At 41.7% G+C, this 24,601-nt stretch overlaps 1 protein-coding gene across 2 annotated transcripts in view; it reads right to left on the reverse strand.

Moving 5' to 3' along the window:
• Positions 1–1,200: 1,200 nt before the first annotated feature.
• Positions 1,201–24,601, reverse strand: part of LOC133632482 (gastrula zinc finger protein XlCGF57.1-like) — a 104,383-nt gene continuing 80,982 nt past the window's right edge. Inside the window, exons 1-2 of one of the 2 annotated variants that reach the window (XM_062024923.1) lie at positions 15,598–16,765; positions 1,201–3,175 (exon numbers count right to left, since the gene is read on the reverse strand). In XM_062024923.1, coding sequence (XP_061880907.1) covers positions 2,092–3,175; positions 15,598–16,337 — 1,824 coding nt within the window. In that variant the 5' untranslated portion in view covers positions 16,338–16,765 and the 3' untranslated portion in view covers positions 1,201–2,091. Of the gene's footprint in view, positions 3,558–12,262; positions 12,545–15,597 lie in introns of those variants that run through there. The other variant, XM_062024921.1, reaches the window with a different exon arrangement.

The raw sequence follows: 24,601 nt of genomic DNA on the forward strand, positions 1-24,601 counted from the left end.
ACCAGTTTGCCTCTCTGGGTCACCTGGAGACGGGGGGAGCTACGTGCGGCTGCTTTTTGTGGATTATAGTTCGGCATTTAACATTATAACACCTGACAGACTGGTATCCAAACTGTCAGACCTGGGTCTATCGAACTCCATCTGCATGTGGATTAAAGACTTCTTATCCAACCGCCCCCAGAGGGTGCATTTGGGCCGCCTCATGTCATCGAGCCTATACCTCAGCACCGGCTCTCCACAAGGCTGAACCCCCTACTTTACTCCCTCTACGCGTATGACTGCACACCTTCCTACTCAAGCAACTCCGTCATCAAATTTGCGGATGACACCACCGTAGTGGGGCTCATCTCGGGGGGAGACGAGGCTGCATATCGGGACGAGGTGGAGAAGCTGTCGCAGTGGTGCACAGTAAACAACCTGGCCCCGAACACCTCCAAGACCAAGGAGCTGGTCATAGACTCCAGGAGGAAAAAAACAGACATCCTGCAGCTGGTCATCAGCGGTGACTGCGTGAGGAGGGCCTCAGACTTCCGCTTCCTGGGAGTCCACCTGGACGACGACCTAACCTGGAGCACCAACACCACGGCTACCATCAAGAAGGAACACCAGAGACTGCACTTCCTGAGAATACTCAGGAACAACCACCTCTCACAGGAACTGCTGGTGTCCTTCTACCGGTGCTCTATTGAGAGCATCCTGACCTACTGCATCTGCGTGTGGTTCGGCAGCTGCACGGCCGCAGAGAGAACGGCGCTCCAGAGGTTCGTAAACACCGCCCAGAAGATCATCGGATGCCCCCGCCCCTCCCTGGCTGACCTGTACAGCTCCCGCTGTCTCAGGAAAGCACAGAGCAACCTGAAAGACCCATTCCACCCCGGGCAGTGCCACCTAGAACTGCTACCCTCGAGCAGACGCTATAGGGTGCTAAAAGCGGGCACAAATAGACTAAGAAAACAGTTTTTACCCAAGAGCCATAGTAGCATTAAACAGGCCCTGAGTGAGCACAATGTGTCCGTCTTGTCCTCGTGAGTCATGTCTTTTTATTTTTTGGACTATAATGTGCAATAATGGTGTATGTGTATATGTATATATACATATATATATATATATATATATATATATATATATATATATATATATATATATATATATATATATATATATATATATATATATATATATATGTATGCATATGTATGGATATAAGCATGTGTGTGGATATATACATATATATAGATACGTATCTTCTTTTCTACTATTTATATTACTAAATTATTGTGTATGCACCTTAGGGGATCTGCTCCAATTGTGTTGTTCTTTGAACCGGTTCACTGTAATAATGACAATAAAACTCTATTTTATTCTATTCTATTCTATTTTAAGTGGGGTTACTGATTGGTTGTTTTACTCCTGTTTTACGTTGGGTGGAGGGGGAGGAGTCACAGCCCCTCTTTACCGTGTACCTCTTGCTTGGTATATTTGCTCGCCCCGGTATAAACTATTTGCTTGCCTAACAGAATTGCTATTGCGACATCCATTGGAAACAATTAGAACAGCAGTTTCTTTCATTTAAAAATGCAGCTAAATTTTACACTTCGCAAACTCATCTCGAACCTGTTATGCCCGAATGTCGAGGGAGGTGGGGGTTGGGTTGTGGGTGTTGGGGGTTAATTGTTCATATGTCTCTGATTTACACATCAATCAGTCTGAGGAGTAAAAGTTGGCAGTTTGTTATGCAAACAGTTACCCAGCATCACTTATGCGTCAACGTCAGTTTTGATACATCTCAACTTTGCAGTGAAAAAGGGTGTAGTGCAGGTTTTTGAGCGTGCACAAACTTGACACATGAGGCCCCAGGTCCCTGGACTGAAGAAGGAGTAACCAAGCACTTGAAGCATCATCTATCTTACTGTTCAGGAAGGTTTCAGATACAGAGAAGACATGGGGTCATGAGTAGATAAGATTATGCTCCAAATAATCCAAGTTTGTATGAATACCTCAGATATTTGTGAAAGAAGCAGTGAGGAGGTCCTGGGTAGGGAGGATGTCACCACATATGAGCAACATACCACAAACTAAACAGCTAATTTGTTATTTTCCCTTGTGTGTTCTTAGGTGTTTTACTGCATCTGCTTTATGTTGGAACCTTTTACAGCACACTGAACAACTAAATGTTTTTTCTCCAGCGTGTGTTCTCATGTGTCGCCACAAAGAGCCGTTATTAGAAAAGCTTGTACCACAAACTGAACAATTCAATGGTTTTAGTCCAGTGTGTGTTCTCATGTGTTGAGTCAAATTGCTCTTAACAGAAAAGCTTTTGCCACAAACTGAACAATTAAATGGTTTTTCACCTGTGTGTGTTCTCATGTGTTCAGTCAAGTTACTCTTAACAGAAAAGCTTTTGCCACAAAATGAACAATTAAATGGTTTTTCACCTGTGTGCGTTCTCATGTGTTCAGTCAAATTACTCTTAACAGAAAAGCTTTTGCCACAAACTGAACAATTACATGTTTTTTCTCCTGTGTGTGTTCTCATGTGTTGAGTCAAAGAGCTATTTTGAGAAAAGCTGTTGCCACAAACTGAACAATTAAATGGTTTTTCACCTGTGTGTGTTCTCATGTGTTTAGTCCAATAGCTATTTTGAGAAAAGCTTTTGCCACAAACTGAACAATTACATGTTTTTTCTCCTGAGTGTGTTCTCATGTGTCGAGTCAAACAGCTATTTCGAGAAAAGCTTTTGCCACAAACTGAACAATTAAATGGTTTTTCACCTGTGTGTGTTCTCATGTGTTTAGTCAAATTGCTTTTAACAGAAAAGCTTTTGCCACACACTGAACACGTATATGGTTTTTCACCTGTGTGTGTTCTCACGTGTTCAGTCAAAATGCTATTTTGAGAAAAGCTTTTGCCACAAACTGAACAAATAAATGTTTTTTCTCCTGTGTGTGTTCTCATGTGTTTAGTCAAATTGCTTTTAACAGAAAAGCTTTTGCCACACACTGAACACGTATATGGTTTTTCTCCTGTGTGTGTTCTCATGTGTTCAGTCAAAATGCCATTTTGAGAAAAGCTTTTGCCACAAACTGAACAAATAAATGTTTTTTCTCCTGTGTGTGTTTTCTTGTGTCGAGTCAGACGGCTATTTTTAGTAAAACTTTCAGCACAAACTGAGCAGCTCAAACATGTTTTACCTCTCTTCTTTGTAGAGCATTCAGAGTGTTTGTTGTCAATGTGAGTTCTATCACCTTCACAGTCTTTATCGCTGCTCAAAGTTACTTCAACCTCGTCTTCAGCCTCACTATCTGATAGTGGAGCTAAGATGTTGTCTACTTGTGGTTTCTCATCATCATCTTCAGTCTTCACAGAAAGAATACTCAGTGGAAACTTGGTGTAATCAGCTTCCTCTCGTCCTAGAAGACACTCTCCCTCCTGAGTGATCCAGAGTTCCTCCTCTTCCTTTTTAATGCAGGGTGGTTGTGGAGTTTCCTGCTTCAAAGTGGAGCTCCCCCCTAACTGAGGGGAAACTACTTCTGGATTACCGATCAGCTGCTGGACGTCTGCAAGACACAAACAACAAAAACACACTTTCTTCTATGTACTGTATGTGTGTGTAGTAGGGTTGTACAGTATACTGCTACTAATAAATTATCGTGGTACTAATCAATTGAAATCGGTACTATAGCACCTTTGAAAAGTACCGGTACCGTTCTTTTATCTGAATGCCGCTTTGCGGCGGTGACTACCTCGAGGGCCCATGTTTTGTCGGGGGTAACACTGGGTCCATAAAGCTCCGCTCTTTGGTCGGAAGGACGAGGCCGTCGATTAGTTACAACTTGGTCACTTTATTTATTATTTCCACAGGGCACAACCGGACATTTGCCTTTGAATTCATATTTTAACCTTGTAAAATTGTTCTTTGACTGAGAGTGTTTAATGTAGTGTAAGATTTTCTGTTTAGAATAAAGCCAATATTGACATTTTTCATAGTTCCCTTTATTTAGAAAAATATCTATACATTTAGTACTGGTACTAAATTATTGGTATCCGGACAACCCTAGTGTGTAGTGTTTCATGGCCATTCATTTAGTGCCTTGCCAGAATGATGGATCAATGTTTGCATGACTTGTCATAGACTCAGAGAAGTTCAGCTAGAATCACAGAATGTTACGACCGGGTCGCATGGTTGTAACAAACGCACCCAAGTTCCCCGGGTGTCTTTGCCACTACGCAATTAAGGAGTCACGGGTGGGACCTGATATTCAGCTGGGAATGATTAATATATTAAATAAACACAAGACATGTATAACTATTAGCCACAAAACGATCAGGCTTATATTTAATATGCCACAAATTAATCCCGCATAGCAAACAACTCCCCCCTCCCGTCCATATAACCCGCCAATATAAATCAAACACCTACACAACACACTAAATCCCACAGCCCAAAGTTCATACAACACATATATTTTCCCAAAGTCCCAAAAGTTACGTACGTGACATGCACGTAGCGTGACATGCACGTACGGGCAAGCGATGAATGTTTGAAAGCCGCAGCAGTGTACTCACGGTACCGAGACTGCGCATCCAACTCAAAGTCCTCCTGGAAAGAGTCCCTGTTCTCCCGGTTCTCCACAGGCCAATGGAAAGCACACCAAAAAAGTCAAAAGGCAGATTATTCCAAGAAGTGGCTCCGTGGCAAAAAACACTGCGTCTGACAGGTGCTCCAGGTGGTTAGTGACGTCACTTTCCGCTTCCGCCCGGTCTGATAGAACCGGATGCCTTTTATATCCCCACATATTATTTACGTACATATTTAATATTAACAAGATTATTAAATACGCCTGTAACAGTTTATAATAAGTAAATGGATGACAATAAGTATATATATATATTTATTTTCCCAGCTGAGCACAAGTTAACTGTGACTGGCAATTTATTATATATATATATATATCGATGGACCCCTATGGCCATTACATGGTGCTGCGAGGTTCGTTCTCCCGGGATGCAAACGGACGACTCCGGACAGGACTTGCAGGTAGGAACATGATTCATTCTCATAAATCATAAAACGAAGACAGGAACAAACCAAACGGAGCGTGTCTAACACAAGGAAAGCTAGCGGAATAGCTCACAAGGAAAACACTAAGACGGGACTTATCGTAAGACCCGCACAGGGAACTAGAAAACATTGAACGTAGCAGTTGCGTAAAGTAAACAAAGAAGCCAGACCGACTGACTGGCAAAGGCAGGCTTAAATGTCTCTGATTACAAACAGGTGCGCGTCCCAAACACAAGAGGCAGGTGAAAATAATAAGTAGCTATGGTAACCAACTCAGAGGTGCACAAACAGGAACTAAAGGAGTCCAAAACAAACAGAAAACACAAAACATGATCCAGACCACGGATCATTAGACTTAGACTTAGACAAACTTTAATGATCCACAAGGGAAATTGTTCAACACATCATGACACAGAAAGTAGAAAACATCTGCTTCGATACTACAAACTAACAGTGGGGAAAAAGTCAATATTGAAATACGTCGCAAAACTAAAAAAGATGATATCTGTTATGATCCGCTGCCCGGATCATATTTCTGTTTACGTTTTCTAGTCACTTGTGTTTTTCTGTTAGTCTTGATCTCTTTCTAGTTCCTGTTTAAGCACTTCTGAGTTTGGTTACCATAGTTACTGATCACTTTCACCTGCCGCGGGTGTTCCTGATGCGCACCTGTTTTTCATTGTCTTCATTATATAAGCCTGCCCTTTCATTCAGTCTGTGTTGCATCGTAGTTTGTGTTCGCACGACAGTTGACGACTTCTCATGTGTTTAGGGGGACGGCGTGGCGAAGTTGGGAGAGTGGCCGTGCCAGCAATCTGAGGGTTACTGGTTCAATCCCCACCTTCTACCATCCTAGTCACGTCCGTTGTGTCCTTGGGCAAGACACTTCACCCTTGCTCCTGATGGGTCCTGGTTAGCGCCTTGCATGGCAGCTCCCGCCATCAGTGTGTGAATGTGTGTGTGAATGTGGAAATACTGTCAAAGCGCTTTGGGCTCCTTAAAAAGGGGTAGAAAAGCGCTATACAAGTACAACCATTTACCATTTTACCATTTCTGTTCCTGTTCTGGTAACCTTATAGCTTCCACGCTAAAGGCTCTGTTTAGTGTTTTGTGTTTTACTCTAGCTCCCACGCTAACTCTTTTAGTTTTGTACTTTTAGTGCTATGAGCACATGTTTATTTGTTACTGGCTGATTTATGCTTTAATAAATCATTGCTTACCTGCAAGCTGTGTCCGAAGCCTGATCTGCATCCCTGAGAGAACTCACACCCGTACCCGGTCGTCACAGTACGATGAAACCAAGAAGAAGTTCTCTCGCGGCGGGCATGTCAGAGGAAGATGAAGGCACGTGGATGGTGTTGCGAGCGATGGAGGCAGAGACGCTCCGCTGTTCTCCAGATGAGGAGATGATTTGGGGACCTGGAGGAGTTCTGGTCCCGCTCGACTTCATCTGGCCAGGGGAGGTCCGCTCTCAACCCGCTCGCACGCGTCAGCGAAAGCGGAAGTCAACCAAGAAGGCTTCGGCTCGCTGCAAAGACCAACCCCGCAACTTTCCCCTCCGGAGCACAGCCAGGATTCCCCTCTTCATTGGTCGGGTAATTCCATCGATCACTTTGCCAAAGACTTTACCTACTGGCCTGTCAATCACTGGGACTGCAGCTATGACGTCATTCCGTCGGCACCCCATGATGACACGCCGCTTGATGACGTGATCCCGTCCATTTTGGATGACGTCATGGACAAAGACGTTTTTTTTAATTCTGTCAGTTATTTCTGTCAGCCACCACCTAATGACTTTAATTCAATAATTAAACACTATCAGGACATTTTTGTAAATTCTAGGTCTAGTCAGTCCCAGTCACCTCCTGACTTTCTAGCTCCGCCCCCAGTCACTTTGCCCCCAACATTGTCTGCCAGGCTCTTCCCGTGCGGCTTCTCCTCCCCTCAGACACCACCTGCTGGCAATTGCCTAGAGAGACGCCAACGACGCTCACGCACAAAGCCAGCTCCCAGGCTTCCTAGAGCCCACCCGCCCGTGCCCTCTGCTCCCGCGGAACCCGCACAAGCGCTCCTCCCACCAGCTCCAGCTAGCATCTGGAATCTGCTTCCTGAGGGGGGGGGGGGGCAGTGCTGGTAGCGTGTCAGCGGTGCAGGCAGACCGCATTCCACTGTGGTGGCTGCCTGCCTCTCCTCCAGCGGGGGCGCTGTCTGCTTCGGCTCCACCTCCTGCTCCAGCTCTGCAAAGCACACAAGACCCCGCAGAGACCGACCCAGTAAAGAGGGCATTGCTCCAATAGGAGGAACAACTTGGACAACAGGAGGAACGGTTTGGCGTTCTTAGGACTGGCATCAACGCCATGGCGGAACGCCAAGACGCCCGCCTTGAGGCTTTGGAGAGACAGCTGGGAACTATTCTCACCGCGCTGCAGGTGATGGTCCCCCCTGCCCGGCCACCGCCACCAGTCCTTCAGCGTGCTAAGCCGCAACCTCCTGCCAGGCCACCTCCACCAAAGTCACGACCAACACCTCCAAGTCTGGTTTCCACACCAGCACCTGCTCCAAGTCTGGTTTCCACACCAGCACCTGCTCCAAGTCTGGTTTCCACACCAGCACCTGCTCCAAGTCTGGTTTCCACACCAGCACCTGCTCCAAGTCTGGTTTCCACACCAGCACCTGCTCCAAGTCTGGTTTCCACACCAGCACCTGCTGCAGCGACAGCGACAGAGACTCCTGCTGCAGCGACAGCGACAGCTACTCCTGCTGCAACGACAGCGACAGCGACTCCTGCTGCAACGACAGCGACAGCGACTCCTGCTGCAACGACAGCGACTCCTGCTGCGGCGACAGCGACTCCTGCTGCGGCGACAGCGACTCCTGCTGCGGCGACAGCAACTCCTGCTGCGGCGACAGCGACTCCTGCTGCGGCGACAGCGACTCCTCCTGCTTCCACAGCGACTTCGACGACTCTTGCTTCCACGGCGACGTCGACGCCTCCTGCTTCCACGGCAACGTCGACGCCTCCTGCTTCCACGGCAACGTCGACGCCTCCTGCTGCCACGGCGACGCCTCCTGCTGCCACGGCGACGTCGACGCCTCCTGCTGCCACGGCGACGCCTCCGGCTTCCACGGCGACGACGCCTCCCACAGCTTCCACGCCTGCTTCGCCGACGACGTGCCGACATCCTCGTGCCCGGCGAGCCGCACCACGGCGCCGGCCACCTCCTCGGCTATGGACTTTTTATGGACGCCTTTGGCGCCAACAGCAGCGACACCCAAGACTTTGTTGCCGGACTCAGAGGCTGCTGAACTTCTGGCGCCAATCACGCCCACCTTCTTGGCGGCCACAAATGTGGCCTTTCCGTGGTCGCCCTCCTCGCCTGCGGCAGCGGCGTTCCGTTCTCCGCCGCCACCTGACTCGTCCCCGTTGGATTCGGGGACACGTGGCCTGGCGACCCTCCGCCAATGCCTCCCTCCTCCCTCCCTTGACTCGTGAACTGCCTTGTAGTCGGGGGGGATTTTTTTTGTTTTTCCAGGGGACATCTGGGATCTGTCCCTTAAGGGGGGGGGTACTGTTATGATCCGCTGCCCGGATCATATTTCTGTTTACGTTTTGTAGTCACTTGTGTTTTTCTGTTAGTCTTGATCTCTTTCTAGTTCCTGTTTAAGCACTTCTGAGTTTGGTTACCATAGTTACTGATTACTTTCACCTGCCGCGGGTGTTCCTGACGCGCACCTGTTTTTCATTGTCTTCATTATATAAGCCTGCCTTTTCATTCAGTCTGTGTTGCATCGTAGTTTGTGTTCGCAGGACAGTTGACGACTTCTGTTCCTGTTCTGGTAACCTTATAGCTCCCACGCTAAAGGCTCTGTTTAGTGTTTTGTGTTTTACTCTAGCTCCCACGCTAGCTCTTTTAGTTTTGTACTTTTAGTGCTATGAGCACGTGTTTATTTGTTACTGGCTGATTTATGCTCTAATAAATCATTGCTTACCTGCAAGCTGTGTCCGAAGCCCGATCTGCATCCCTGAGAGAACTCACACCCGTACCCGGTCGTCACAAATATCTATCTCAAAGAAGTCTGTAGTTAAGAAGTAGAGAACTTTTTTAGATATTAAATGCAAGAAATTGGATCCACTTTCTGTACAATTGCAATGATCATTTCATTTACTTTGTTTTTGACACAGTTTGTGCAATAAAATATTACTGGCATCTCGTGTACATATATACATTTATTTGAAGTTGTTTTTTACATTTTTCAGTGACTTTGTAAAAATGGCAGTAAAACTCCATGTCACAATATTGCAATAGACTATTGTATCGTGACTCAAGTACCGTGATACATAGTTTATCATGAAGTCCTTTCCAATACCTCGTCTAGGGCTGGACAATTATGACAAAACATAATAATCACAATTATTTCGAGTGATTTTGGAATCTCGGGATCTTTCTGTGTGGAGTTTGCATGTTCTTCCCGTGACTGCATGGGTTCCCTCCGGGTACTCCGGCGTCCTCCCGCCTCCAAAGACATGCACCTGGGGATAGGTTGATTGGCAACACTAAATTGGCACTAGTGTGTGAATGTTGTCTGTCTATCTGTGTTGGCCCTGCGATGAGGTGGCGACTTGTCCAGGGTGTACCCCGCCTTCCGCCCGATTGTAGCTGAAATAGGCTCCAGCACCCCCGCGACCCCGAAGGGATTAAGCGGTAGGAAATGGATGGATGGATTTTGGAATCAAGATAAATAACACAATTTTAAATGTTAAAACTGCCATAAAATCATGGCTCAGCTCAACCTCTACCTGATCTGAATCAAAATTGGTCCCCAGCAACTTTCCGAAGCATCAAACAGGTTTATATGTGGTTATAGTGTATATATATTTTCTCATTCTGTTTTGCACACTCTTGGAGTCAACATGTGCATAGTCATGTACATAGTGTCATGTACATAGTGTATATACCCCCCCTCCCCCATTTTTTGTATATATTGTTTTTCAAATCACCTGATATGTATACTGTGTATATGTACATCATTTAGCCATTTTTTAATGTAATTTTTATATGCATATTACAGGTTATATAACATTTATTATTGAATGTATCAAATGTTATGAATATTTAATGGACCACAATGGAAACAAGCCTTTGGCTTTTTGTGCCATCCATTTGCCTTTTTAAAGCATTACATGGATTCAATTCTTTAAGATGTCAATAAACTTTTTAATCAATCAAACAATTATTCATTTGAAAACGTAAAAAGAGTACCACCAAAATGCAATTTTAAATATAATCTAAAAGAACAACCAGATATACATTAGTAACAAATAACGAACAATCATATTAACAATAAAATAATTATAGCAATATATATTTTCTTTTCCAGCCCTTGATTAGCAGTTTATTTTCTCTCTTTGTAGTGTTTGATGGACGCTACGTCACTACATGGGTGGTAAAATAGCTAAGTTAAAGGCCTACTGAAACCCACTACTACCGACCACCCAGTCTGATAGTTTATATATCAATGATGAAATCTTAACATTGCAAAACATGCCAATAAGGTAGATTAGTAAAGTGCAATTTTAAATTTCCCGCAAAATATTCTGCTGAAAACGTCTCGGTATGATGACGTTTGCGCGTGACGTCACGGATTGTGCGGACATATTGGGACACCATTGTGGCCAGCTATTAAGTCGTCTGTTTTCATCGCAAAATTACACAGTATTCTGGACATCTGTGTTGGTGAATCTTTTGCAATTTGTTTAATGAACAATGAAAACAGCAAAGAAGAAAGCTGTAGGTGGGATCGGTGTATTAGCGGCTGGCTGCAGCAACACAACCAGGAGGACTTTGAGTTGGATAGCAGACGCGCTACCGTGAGTACAGCTTTGGCTTCCAAACATTTGATCGCTTGCCCGTACGTGCGTGCCGCTATGTGCATGTCACGTACGTAACTTTGGGGAAATATATGTGCTGTATGAACTTACGGAGGTAAACGGTACTTTGGGCTGTGGGATTGAGTGTGTTGTGCGGGTGTTTGAGTTGTATTGGCGGGTTATATGGACGGGAGGGGGGAGGTGTTTGTTATGCAGATTAATTTGTGGCATATTAAATATAAGGTTGTGTTGTGGCTAATAGAGTATATATATGTCTTGTGTTTATTTACTGTTTTAGTCAATATACGGAATATGAGCTACACGTTTTAGAAGCTGAGTGATAAGCAGATCAAGCAATTAGCACTATTGCTAAGTGCTAAACAAAAAATACAAAGTATGAACATAACTCATTTCTGTAGAAACTGCCCAAATGCTGAAACTGAACTGAAATGCTGATGAAACAGGGCTGGGCAACATGGCAAAAAAAAAAAAAAGATTGCGGTTATTTTTTTTGCTTACCATCCAATCTCGATTAATATCATATTTTTTTAATTAAAGGCGGATTGTCTCGTGCAGGATAATAGCGAGTACAGTTGCATCCCTACTATTTACTACCACAGTATCTTGTAACAGACATTTCCGCCATGTTTGATGGAGGTAATATATGCTCACAGCTGACAACTGTCATTTTGTTCATATCTATAATTGTGTTTACTAGAGGTGTAACGGTACAGGTCACCCATGCTTCGGTCCGTACCTGGTTTTAGGACCACAGTTTTGCTTCTTTTCTGTACATTTTCTGGGGGTAAAGAGAACAACCCTTTTTCCTCTCAAAGTTCTTAAGTTTTTTGCTTGTCATCACAAACATTCTTCAGGAAACAAATTATCAGTGGTGTACTGAATACTATAAGATTTGTATTTAAAGTTTACATTTACTAAACAATATTTTAAAAGTTTAATAATTATTTCAGGGACAAAATGTTTTAATCCACAAACTCAAAAATGATTAAAAAAAAATTACAAAAAAAAGTGTCTGCAGAGTTTTTAGTACATGTTGTATCAGAGGATGAGAAACTTTGCAGACACAAACAAAAATTCTGATTGAAAAATATTAAAAACACAGGATCACGGTCAATATAGGCGGATTCACGCAGGATTATACCAAGTATCGTTGCTTGCCTACTGTTTACTACTGCGGTAACTTCTAACAGACATTTCCGACATCTTGGATCGAGGTTCTTTGTTTACATTGTTCAACAAAGTCGGCTAATTTCTATTTTTAGGGCTTGGAATTCAAACAGCTTTCAAATGAGGGAACGCAACACACTCACCTTCATCTTCGCTTTTCAGATTGTTCTCCGTTGGTGGCGCTGATTCTCTTTCATGTTCTCTTTTAGCGGACGTCGCCATCTTAGCATAGCAGTAGTCGTCCATCTTCTATCACGTCTTCAATCTTCACTTCAGATAACACGCCATCGCTCCACACTCAAAGTCCGTTTGGTGGGCTTAAGAAAAGGTGAATAGTTGAGGTATTTGATGCTATTTTTGAATCTATAAGATCGTAAATGTGAAACTTCTCCGGAAAGCCACGTCTCTTAGTCCGCCATCTTGGACTTTCCACTTTGACACTGTTCGATGTGTTTGCGCATGCGCCAGAAGTGTGCAACTTCCGATCGACAACTGCACTTTAAAAAATAAAATACCTTTTAAATAACTATCAGCCCTTTGCATCTTTTCTTACATTTCTGGCTCATAATTGAAGTGCTCCTTATCGCGAAAACACTTTTGATATCAAAATACTTTGGAGATAGAAATTAAACAAAAATCGACCATGTTGTATTCTGTCTTTTAGTGGGTTTAAGCAAACGGCAAGTTGTTTGACAAAGTAAGTCTTGTGAAAGTGTGAAACTAATAACATAATCAACCAGAACTTACAATTAGTCTGACATCCAAAAAAGAAAACACAAAGATTTCACAAACATATCAGAAGTAATCATACCTCGTTGGCCTCATAAACTCCAAGGGAATAAAGTTTATTTTCAATCCGAGACTCCATTAACGTCTTCCACATCAAACACTTGTCGTCTCATGCTGCTTCCTTAATTCCCTCACATATTAATTGTCCCCCCAACAACGTGACCAAATTATATTCCCCACTCAATTGACATGGGTTTGTAACAAAAATAAAGTCAACATAAACTTGCAAAAATTAACCCAAGGAAATACCTTTTTAATCACATTATGTGTACAATATGAACTTATCTTTAAGCATTGTATTTATTTATTCTCACCAACTATGACATTATATATCAAATATACATGTTGCTTCTGTCAGCAGCTACACTGACATTGACGTGTCTCTGAGAACTGAACACATTTTTATAACTCATAACAAAATGTGTTTATACAGTAACCTGCTCACATGAGTCACATTACAGCAGGGGTGTCAAACTCATTTTAGCTCAGGGGCCGCATGGAGGAAAATCTATTTCCACGTGGGCGGGACGGGTGAAATCATGGCATGATCACTTAAAAATACGACTACGACAACTTCAGATTGTTTTCTTTGTTTTACTTCGGCCAAAAATAGAACAAGCACATTCTGAAAATGTACATATCACAAATAATCATCTTGACAAAACACTTCAAGTTAGTTGAAAATTTAGAGGGGAAAAAATGGTGCATTTTCAAAAACACCTTGAAGAACACAATGAATTTAGACTTAATTTCAGTGTTTCTACAAAGCAATTCAACTTTAAAGGCCTACTGAAAGCCACTACTACCGACCACGCAGTCTGATAGTTTATACATCAATGATGAAATCTTAACATTGCAACACATGCCAATACGGCCGGTTAACATATAAAGTGCAATTTTAAATTTACCGGGAAACTTCCGGCTGAAAACGTCTATGTATGATGACGTTTGCGCGTGACGTCAAGTGTTGAAGCGGAAGTATTCGGACACCATTGTATCCAATATAAAAAGCTCTGTTTTCATCGCAAAATTCCACAGTATTCTGGACATCTGTGTTGGTGAATCTTTTGCAATTTGTTTAATGCACAATGAAGACTGCAAAGAAGAAAGCTGTAGGTGGGATCGGTGTATTAGCGGCTGGCTGTAGCAACACAACCAGGAGGACTTTGACTTGGACAGCAGACGCGCTACCGTGAGTACAGCTTTGGCTTCCAAACATTTGATCGCTTGCCCGTACGTGTGTGTCGCTATGTGCATGTCACGTACGTAACTTTGGGGAAATATATGTTTTTTGCCGACTCTGATGGCGGCCGGGGTGTCGTCGAAAGCTACAACGCCCGCCGCCGCGCTGCTGTCCTCACCTTGACTTCCTCCGTCTCCGGGCCGCCGACCGCATCGATGATCGGGTGAAGTCCTTCGTCGCGTCGTCGATCGCTGGAACGCAGGTGAGCACGGGTGTTGATGAGCAGATGAGGGCTGGCGTAGGTGGAGCGCTAATGTTTTTATCATAGCTCTGACGAGGTTACGTAGCTAAGTTAGCTTCAATGGCGTCATTAGCAACAGCATTGCTAGGCTTCGACAGGCGGCACAGCATTAACCGTGTGGTTGCAGGTCCAGAGTTTGGTAGTATTGTTGATCTTCTGTCTATCCTTCCAGTCAGGGGCTTATTTCGTCTGTTTCTATATGCAGTTAAGCACGAGGCTATCACGTTAGCTCCGTAGCTAAAGTGCTTCGCAGATGTATTGTCGTGGAGATAAAAGTCACTGTGAATGTCCATTTCGCGTTCTCGACTCTCATTTTCAAGAGGATATAGTATCCGAGGTGGATTAAAATACAAATCCGTGATCCACAATAGAAAAAGGAGAGAGTGTGGAATCCAATGAGCCCTTGTACCTAAGTTACAGTCAGAGCGAAAAAAGATACATCCTGCACTGCACTCTAATCCTTCACTCTCACGTCCTCATCCACAAATCTTTCATCCTGGCTCAAATTAGTGGGGTAATCGTCAATGTTCTCTACTAAATCCTTTCAGCATAAACATGGCAATATCGCGAAATGATCAAATATGACACATAGAATGGATCTGCTATCCCCGTTTAAATAAAAAAATTAGGTTAATTGTTCATATGTCTCTGATTTGCACATCAATCAGTCTGAGGAGTAAAAGTTGGCACTTGGTTATGCAAACAGTTACCCAGCATCACAATGTCAGTTTTGATACATCTCAACTTTGCAGTGAAAAAGGGCGTAGTGCAGGTTGTTGAGCGTGCACGAACTTGACACATGAGGCCCCAGGTCCCTGGACTGAAGAAGGAGTAACCAAGCACTTGAAGCATCATCTATCTTACTGTTCAGGAAGGTTTCAGATACAGAGAAGACATGGGGTCATGAGTAGATAAGATTATGATCCAAATAATCCAAGTTTGTATGAATACCTCAGATATTTGTGAAAGAAGCAGTGAGGAGGTCCTGGGTAGGGTGGATGTCGCCACATATGAGCAACATACCACAAACTAAACAGCTAATTGGTTATTTTCTCTTGTGTGTTCTTATGTGTTTTACTGCGGCTGCATTATGTGGGAACCTTTTACAGCACACTGAACAACTAAATGATTTTTCTCCAGTGTGTGTTATCATGTGTTGAGTCAATTTGCTCTGAACAGAAAAGCTTTTGCCACAAACTGAACACCTATATGGTTTTTCACCTGTGTGTGTTGTCATGTGTTTAGTCAAATTGCTCTTATTAGAAAAGCTTTTGCCACAAACGGTACAACTAAATGGTTTTTCACCTGTGTGTGTTCTCATGTGTTCAGTCAAGTTGATCTTACCAGAAAAACTTTTGCCACAAACTGTACAACTAAATGGTTTTTCACCTGTGTGAGTTTTCATGTGTTCAGTCAAATTGCTCTTACGAAAAAAACTTTTGCCACAAACTGAACAACTAAACGGTTTTTCACCTGTGTGTGTTCTCATGTGTTTAGTTAAATTATACTTAACAGAAAAGCTTTTGCCACAAACTGAACAATTAAATGGTTTTTCACCTGTGTGTGCTGTCATGTGTTGAGTCAAATTGTTATTTCGCGAAAAGCTTACGCCACAAACTGAACAACTAAATGGTTTTTCACCTGTGTGTGTTCTCATGTGTTGAGTCAAATTATTCTTAACAGAAAAGCTTTTGCCACACACTGAACAATTATATGGTTTTTCACCTGTGTGTGTTCTCATGTGTTTAGTCAAATAGCTTTTAATAGAAAAGCTTTTGCCACAAACTGAACACTTAAATATTTTTTCATCTGTGTGTGTTCTCATGTGTCGAGTCAAACTGCTCTTTTCAGTAAAACTTTTAGCACAAACTGAGCAGCTCAAACATGTTTTACCTCTCTTCTTTGTAGAGCATTCAGAGTGTTTGTTGTCAGTGTGAGTCCTCATATCACCTTCACAGTCTTTATCGCTGCTCAAAGGTTCTTCAACCTCGTCTTCAGCCTCACTATCTGATAGTGGAGCTAAGAGGTTGTCTACTTGTGGTTTCTCTTCATCATCTTCAGTCTTCACAGAGAGAATACTCAGTGGAAACTTGGTGTAATCAGCTTCCTCTCGTCCTAGAAGACACTCTCCCTCCTGAGTGATGCAGAGTTCCTCCTCTTCCTTTTTAATGCAGGGTGGTTGTGGAGTCTCCTGCTTCAAAGTGGAGCTCCCCCCTAACTGAGGGGAAACTTCTTCTGGATTACCGATCAGCTGCTGGACGTCTGCAAGACACAAACAACAAAAACACACTTTCTTCTATGTACTGTATGTGTGTGTAGTAGGGTTGTACAGTATACTGCTACTAATAAAAAATTGTGGTACTAATCAATTGAAATCGGTATTATAACACCTTTGAAAAGTACCGGTACCGTTCTTTCATCTGAATGTCGCTGTGCGGCGGTGACTACAGAGCCGAGGCGCATGATGTTGAGTGTGTCAAAACGCACACACAAAGTGCATACAAGCAATAACATGGTGGAGCGGAAGAAAGGCAACAAAGGACAATTCTACTGGTTAATAAAGAGGGTGCGTGAAGTGCAATATGGAGGTATTTGGGCTTCTAAACTAACAATAAAGGTGACACTTTAAACACGGAGCCGCCGCTCTGCAAGGGTTGTTTTACACCTTTCCTGTTTGTGGGCTCCCAGATCGTGGTCGAGGAGCGCAGGGGAGACGTTCCCTCCAGGGCCCATGTTTTGTCGGGGGTAACACTGGGTCCATAAAGCTCCGCTCTTTGGTCCGAAGGACGAGGCCGTCAATTAAATACAACTTGCTCACTTTATTTATTATTTCCACAGGGCACAACCGGACATCCACCATGCTATTAACACTCCTGCACATGCTACCACTACCTCTCCTTACTCGCCCACTCACTTACTCACGTCACTCACCCCACATACTGCCACTCTTAAAGGTGCACACACACATAGGCTACTCTCACAACAGCTGCTTTAAAACACGTCTCGCCAAATGTGGTGATTAGTTTGAGTTTGAGTTTATTTCGAACATGCAAGCATACACCATAATACATCACAATTTCCAGTTTCTTTTCAACATGTTCGAAAAGGAGTAGGAAGAAGCAGAGCTTATTTAATCCTACCCCTTTTCTTTACATAACAGTTGCAAAACTTTTTGTTCACTTCCTGTTCACAATTTTTTCACAATAAACTCCATAAGTAATTACAATAAAAATAAATAAATAAATAATAGTAAGAATTTAATAATAATAATTGGTGAAGTAAGTCATATTTCATATGATGAGATAAGTAAGATTACTTTAAGAATGAATGAATGGATGGATGAAATAAATTGAGAATGTTTGTCATGGTTCTTCTTCATTGTACTTTGTAAACACTTTAAGTTTGAAGAGTTTCTTGAAGTGGATCATATTAGTACATTGTTTGATTGCTTTGCTTAATCCATTCCATAATTTAATTCCACATATTGATATACTGAAGGTCTTAAGTGTATGACCACCTTTGCTTCAGACTTAGGTCAACATTTAAATAATAAGCATTCAGATCTGCACAAGGAGTTTAAATAGTGACAGGTATAATGTAGTTGTTACACCTGTCCTGCTGCTCTCTCTTTACTCGCCCGCTCATTCACTGAGAGAGATTCGGACCGAGAAAGCGACAATTTCCCCATTAATTTGAGCGAGGATGAAAGATTTGTGGATGAGTAAAGTGCAAGTGAAGGACTAGTGGGGAGTTGAAGCTATTCAGATAGGGAAGATGCTGTGAGAGCCGGGGGTGACCTGATATTCAGCTGGGAATGACTACAACAGTAAATAAACACAAGACATATATATACTCTATTAGCCACAACACAACCAGGCTTATATTTAATATGCCACAAATTAATCCTGCATAAAAACACCTGCGTGTTTGTTACGCTAGCTCCTAGCTCCTCTGCTAGCTCCTAGCTCCATAGAACACGCCAATACAATTCAAACACCTGATCAACACACACAATCACTCAGCCCAAAAGACCGTTCACCTAACCCAAGGTTCATAAAGCTTATATATTTTTAAAAAGTTACGTACGTGATGCTGACGCGCACATACGGTCAAGCTATCAAATGTTTAGCAGCCAAGGCTGCATACTCACGGTACCTGATATTCAGCTGGGAATGACTACAACAGTAAATAAACACAAGACATATATATACTCTATTAGCCACAACACAACCAGGCTTATATTTAATATGCCACAAATTAATCCTGCATAAAAACACCTGCGTGTTTGTTATGCTAGCTCCTAGCTCCTCTGCTAGCTCCTAGCTCCATAGAACACGCCAATACAATTCAAACACCTGATCAACACACACAATCACTCAGCCCAAAAGACCGTTCACCTAACCCAAGGTTCATAAAGCTTATATATTTTAAAAAAGTTACGTACATACGCAAAAAAAAGTTGCGCACATACGGTCAAGCGATCAAATGTTTAGAAGCCAAAGCTGCATACTCACAGTAGCACGTCTGCGTCTTTGTCATCCAAATCAAAGTAATCCTGGTAAGAGTCTGTGTTGTCCCAGTTCTCTACAGGCGTCTGTGTATCGAAGTCAAAAGTCCTCCTGGTTAGAGTCTCTGTTATCCGAGTTCTTCCATCTTGACTGCATCTTTCGGGAATGTAAACAAAGAAGCGCCGGCTGTGTACTGTTGTGGCTGACTACGTTCGAAAAATACGTCCATTTCGCACCGACAACTTTCTTCTTTGCTTGCTCAGCTTCCTTCTCCATAATGCAATGAACATGATTGCAACAGATTCACGAACACAGATGTCCAGAATACTGTGGAATTATGAAATGAAAACAGAGCTTTTTCGTATTGGCTTCAATGTGGAAGGCATACCCGTGTTCGCCGGGCCACGTCACGCGCATACGTCATCCTCAGAGGCGTTTCGAACCGGAAGTTTAGCGACAAATTTAAAATGTCACTTTATAAGTTAACCCGGCCGTATTGGCATGTGTTATAATGTTAAGGTTTCATCATTGATATATAAACTATCAGACTGCGTGGTCGGTAGTAGTGGGTTTCAGTAGGCCTTTAACTTTATATAATGTCAGCAAAACTTTCTGTTCTATTCTAATCTAATCCTTGATTATAGCAGACTATATAGGCTCCAGCGCCCCCCGCGACCCCGAAGGGAATAAGCGGTAGAAAATGGATGGATATATGTAATATGGAAAATTGTAAATTGTTCTTTGAGTGCAACAAGAAAATCCCAAAGTGTTTAATGCCTTTTAATTTATATTTTAACCTTGTGAAATTGTTCTTTGACTGTGAGTGTTTAATGAAGTGTAAGATTTTCTGTTAAAATGAAGCCAATATCGACACTTTCGTAGTTCCTTTTATTTGGAAAAGTATCTATACATTTAGTACCGGTACTAAATTATTGGTATGGGGACAACCCTAGTGTGTAGTGTTTCATGGCCATTCATTTAGTGCCTTGCCAGAATGATGGATCAATGTTTACATGACTTGTCATAGACTCAGAAAAGTTCAGCTAGAATCACAGAAAGTAGAAAACATCTGCTGCGATGGACATTAGGATACTACAAACTAACAGTGGGGAAAAAGTCAATACTGAAATACATCGCAAAACTAAAAAAGATAATATCTATCTCAAATAAGTCTGTAGTCAAGAAGTAGAGAACTTTTTTTAGATATTAAATGCAAGAAATGTGATCCACTTTCTGTACACATGCAAAGATCATTTTATTTACTTTGTTTTTGACACAGTTTGTCCAATAAATAATAACTGTCATCAGGTATACATTTATATAACATTAATTTTAAGTAGTTTGACTTTGTAAAAATGGCAGTAAAACTCCATGTCACAATATTACAATTGACTATTGTATCGTGACTCAAGTACCGTGATACATAGTTTGTCATGAAGTCCTTTCCAATACCTCGTCTAGGGCTGGACAATTATGGCAAAACATAATAACATTTATTTTGAGGGATTTTGGAATAACGATAAATAACTAAATTATTTATTAATTTGAAAACATACAAAAAGCATCACCAAAACTCTATTTTAAATATAATCTAAAAGAACATCCAGATATACATTAGTAACAAATAAATAACACGTAAAATAAAAATCATAGTAACAATAAATTAAAATGAAAAACTAATCTAATTCAGCTTTTCTGTTTAAATTTTTCTGAATTCCGTTTCTTGAATATTCGTGTCACACCCTTAGTGAAAGTTGTCTTTTCCAATTTGGGGCTTTGTTTAATTTCAGGCACATTTTTAACATTAACTATCTGTTATTAAAACATATCATACCATACCACCACCAAAGGAATTCAACATAACTTTTTTAGAAAAACAAGAAGATAAGAACTAGAAATAAATACAAATATTTAAAGAGGCTCAGATGTTTGTAACTTAGACTTCGACTTATTTTTATTGTCATTCAAATTTGAACTTTACAGTATAACAAAAACACTACCAGCTATCTTATTTGACCATTAGTGTTTGAACAAAGCATACATTTGTTATTTTCTTGTTCTTTATGACCTCCAATCCTCTGCACGTTGATGTAGACATGTGGTCCAGTCTTCTCTTCACATCTCTTACTCTTCCCCAACATCTCTTCTTTCACATCATTATTTTCTTTACACAAGCGCTTGTTTTGCTCTTCCACTTTCTTCATTTGACTTTTGCATTCTTTCATCTCCTCTGATGTGAACTCCACTGCCTTCTTCAAGCTAACAATCATGGCGGCTCTTTCTTTACATTCTTCAACAAAGTCGGCTAATTTCGACTTTTAGGGCTTGAAATAGTTTTCAAATAACAAAACTTCAAGCCACTCACCTTCATCTTTCGTCTTTATCTCCGTTGGTGATTTGCTGGAAGTTGGTGGCGCTGATTCTCTTTCATGTTCTCTTTTAGCGGACGTCGCCATCTTAGCATAGCAGTAGTCGTCCATCTTCTATCACGTCTTCAATCTTCACTTCAGATATCGCTCCAAACTCAATGCAGGTTTCGTGGCTTTGGAAAATACCAATTGAGATATTTGTTGCTATATTTGCTGTGAATCATATGACTTTAAGATCGTGAATTCGAAGAATCTCCGAACAACCATAGCATGCGGTCTTCGTCTTTTTGCTTGGCTTCGAGTACATTTGCGCATGCGCTAGAAGTCAGCAACTTCCGTTTCCTACTCCACAACAGTTGTTTTTTTTTCAAAATAAAGGCAATTTAATCTTGTTTTAAAACAATAGTTGGCAAAAGTATCTAACATTAAATAATGGACAACTACTGTTTAAAAATAAAAAATATATATATACAAGCACATGCACAGACTTTTTCCATGGCTGTTGTTCAAACCAGAAAAAGGGCAAACATCGAAGAAAAAAAATCATACATTTTAAATACTACAAGAAAAACAAGTAATATTGTTCAATCCACTTAGTCATTTTAGTTAAAAAACCTTTATAAAGTCAAATGATTACTCTGAATAAAGAAGAAAAGCACTAAGAGTGTAGATCTCCACCAGGACCAATCCTATTGTTCAAGTGCTACTAAATTGTGTGCCATCTCATGTGTATCGTGTGCTGGTATGACAATAAACTTCCATGAATCCTGTAAAACACCAGACAGTTAGTAATATGGTTTCACATAAAAATGTTGGTGAAACTGCTCATTTCTACCTAGCGATAGGTGGCTCTAACTGTAGTGCTAATCACTCACCAGCAGAAAGCCCTCATCACACTGCTAATCAATAACTACCATCTTAGGCACTTAACATCACTAATCGCCAGTTAACAGCTATCATGCTAAATGTCAACTATCTTAAATGCAAACATGAAAACAAGACACATTAACGTCTTTCCCCATTACAAACATCATAACACAATCCAAACTTATATAAACACATTACTGTCTGAACATATAAGATATTCAATTGTGTTGCATCTTAATTTTTTATATTGAAATTAGCCATGTGATTAAGATGGGCACGGTCTGACCAATCACAAGTCAGTAGGAGCTGCTTTGTTCTCCTGTTTGGAGAAAGCGGAAGAGCGATTGTCAGCCTGACATTGATGTGTCTCTGAGAACTGAACACATTTTTATAACTTATAACAAAATGTGTTTATACAGTAACCTGCTCACATGAGTCACATTACAGCAGGTGTGTCAAACTCATTTTAGCTCAGGGGCCGCATGGAGGAAAATCTATTTCCACGTGGGCGGGACGGGTAAAATCATGGCATGATAACTTAAAAATACGACGACAACTTCAGATTGTTTTCTTTGTTTTACTTTGGCCCAAAATAGAACACATTCTGAAAATGTACATATCACAAATAATCCTTTTGAAAAAACACTTCAAGTTAGTTAAACATTAAAAGGAAAAATATGGTGCATTTTCAAAAACACCTTAAAGAACACAATGAATTTAGACTTAAAGGCCTACTGAAAGCCACTACTACCGACCACGCAGTCTGATAGTTTATATATCAATGATGAAATCTTAACATTATAACACATGCCAATACGGCCGGGTTAACTTATAAAGTGACATTTTAAATTTGCCGCTAAACTTCCGGTTCGAAACGCCTCTGAGGATGACGTATGCGCGTGACGTAGCCCGGGGAACACGGGTATGCCTTCCACATTGAAGCCAATACGAAAAAGCTCTGTTTTCATTTCATAATTCCACAGTATTCTGGACATCTGTGTTCGTGAATCTGTTGCAATCATGTTCATTGCATTATGGAGAAAGAAGCTGAGCAAGCAAAGAAGAAAGTTGTCGGTGCGAAATGGACGTATTTTTCGAACGTAGTCAGCAACAACAGTACACAGCCGGCGCTTCTTTGTTTACATTCCCGAAAGATGGAAGAACTCGGATAACAGAGACTCTAACCAGGAGGACTTTTGACTTCGATACACAGACGCCTGTAGAGAACTGGGACAACACAGACTCTTACCAGGATTACTTTGATTTGGATGACAAAGACGCAGACGTGCTACTGTGAGTATGCAGCTTTGGCTTCTAAACATTTCATCGCTTGACCGTATGTGCGCAACTTTTTTTTGCGTATGTACGTAACTTTTTTAAAATATATAAGCTTTATGAACCTTGGGTTAGGTGAACGGTCTTTTGGGCTGAGTGACTGTGTGTGTTGATCAGGTGTTTGAATTGTATTGGCGTATTCTATGGAGCTAGGAGCTAGCATAGGAGCTAGGAGTTAGCATAACAAAGACGTATGTGTTTTTATGCAGGATTAATTTGTGTCATATTAAATATAAGCCTGGTTGTGTTGTGGCTAATAGAGTAAATATATGTCTTGTGTTTATTTACTGTTTTAGTCATTCCCAGCTGAATACCAGGTACCGTGAGTATGCAGCCTTGGCTGCTAAACATTTGATAGCTTGACCGTATGTGCGCGTCACGTACGTAACTTTTTAAAAATATATAAGCTTTATGAACCTTGGGTTAGGTGAACGGTCTTTTGGGCTGAGTGATTGTGTGTGTTGATCAGGTGTTTGAACTGTATTGGCGTGTTCTATGGAGCTAGGAGCTAGCATAGGAGCTAGGAGCTAGCATAACAAACATGCAGGTGTTTTTATGCAGGATTAATTTGTGGCATATTAAATATAAGCCTGGTTGTGTTGTGGCTAATAGAGTATATATATGTCTTGTGTTTATTTACTGTTGTAGTCATTCCCAGCTGAATATCAGGCCACCCCCGGCTCTCACAGCATCTTCCCTATCTGAATAGCTTCAACTCCCCACTAGTCCTTCACTTGCACTTTACTCATCCACAAATCTTTCATCCTCGCTCAAATTAATGGGGAAATTGTCGCTTTCTCGGTCCGAATCTCTCTCACTTCATGCCGGCCATCATTGTAAACAATAGGGAACTTTGCGTATATGTTCAACTGACTACGTCACGCTACTTCCGGTAGGGGCAAGCCTTTTTTTATCAGATACCAAAAGTTGCAATCTTTATCGTCGTTGTTCTATACTAAATCCTTTCAGCAAAAATATGGCAATATCGCGAAATGATCAAGTATGACACATAGAATAGATCTGCTATCCTCGTTTAAATAAAAAAAATTCATTTCAGTAGGACAAACATCTCGACGCAGTCCACATCATAGCGGGGGATTTCAATCATGCCGACCTGAAAAAGGTAATCC

This window comes from Entelurus aequoreus, linkage group LG17, assembly GCF_033978785.1.
Source record: "Entelurus aequoreus isolate RoL-2023_Sb linkage group LG17, RoL_Eaeq_v1.1, whole genome shotgun sequence".
Lineage (NCBI taxonomy): Eukaryota > Metazoa > Chordata > Actinopteri > Syngnathiformes > Syngnathidae > Entelurus > Entelurus aequoreus.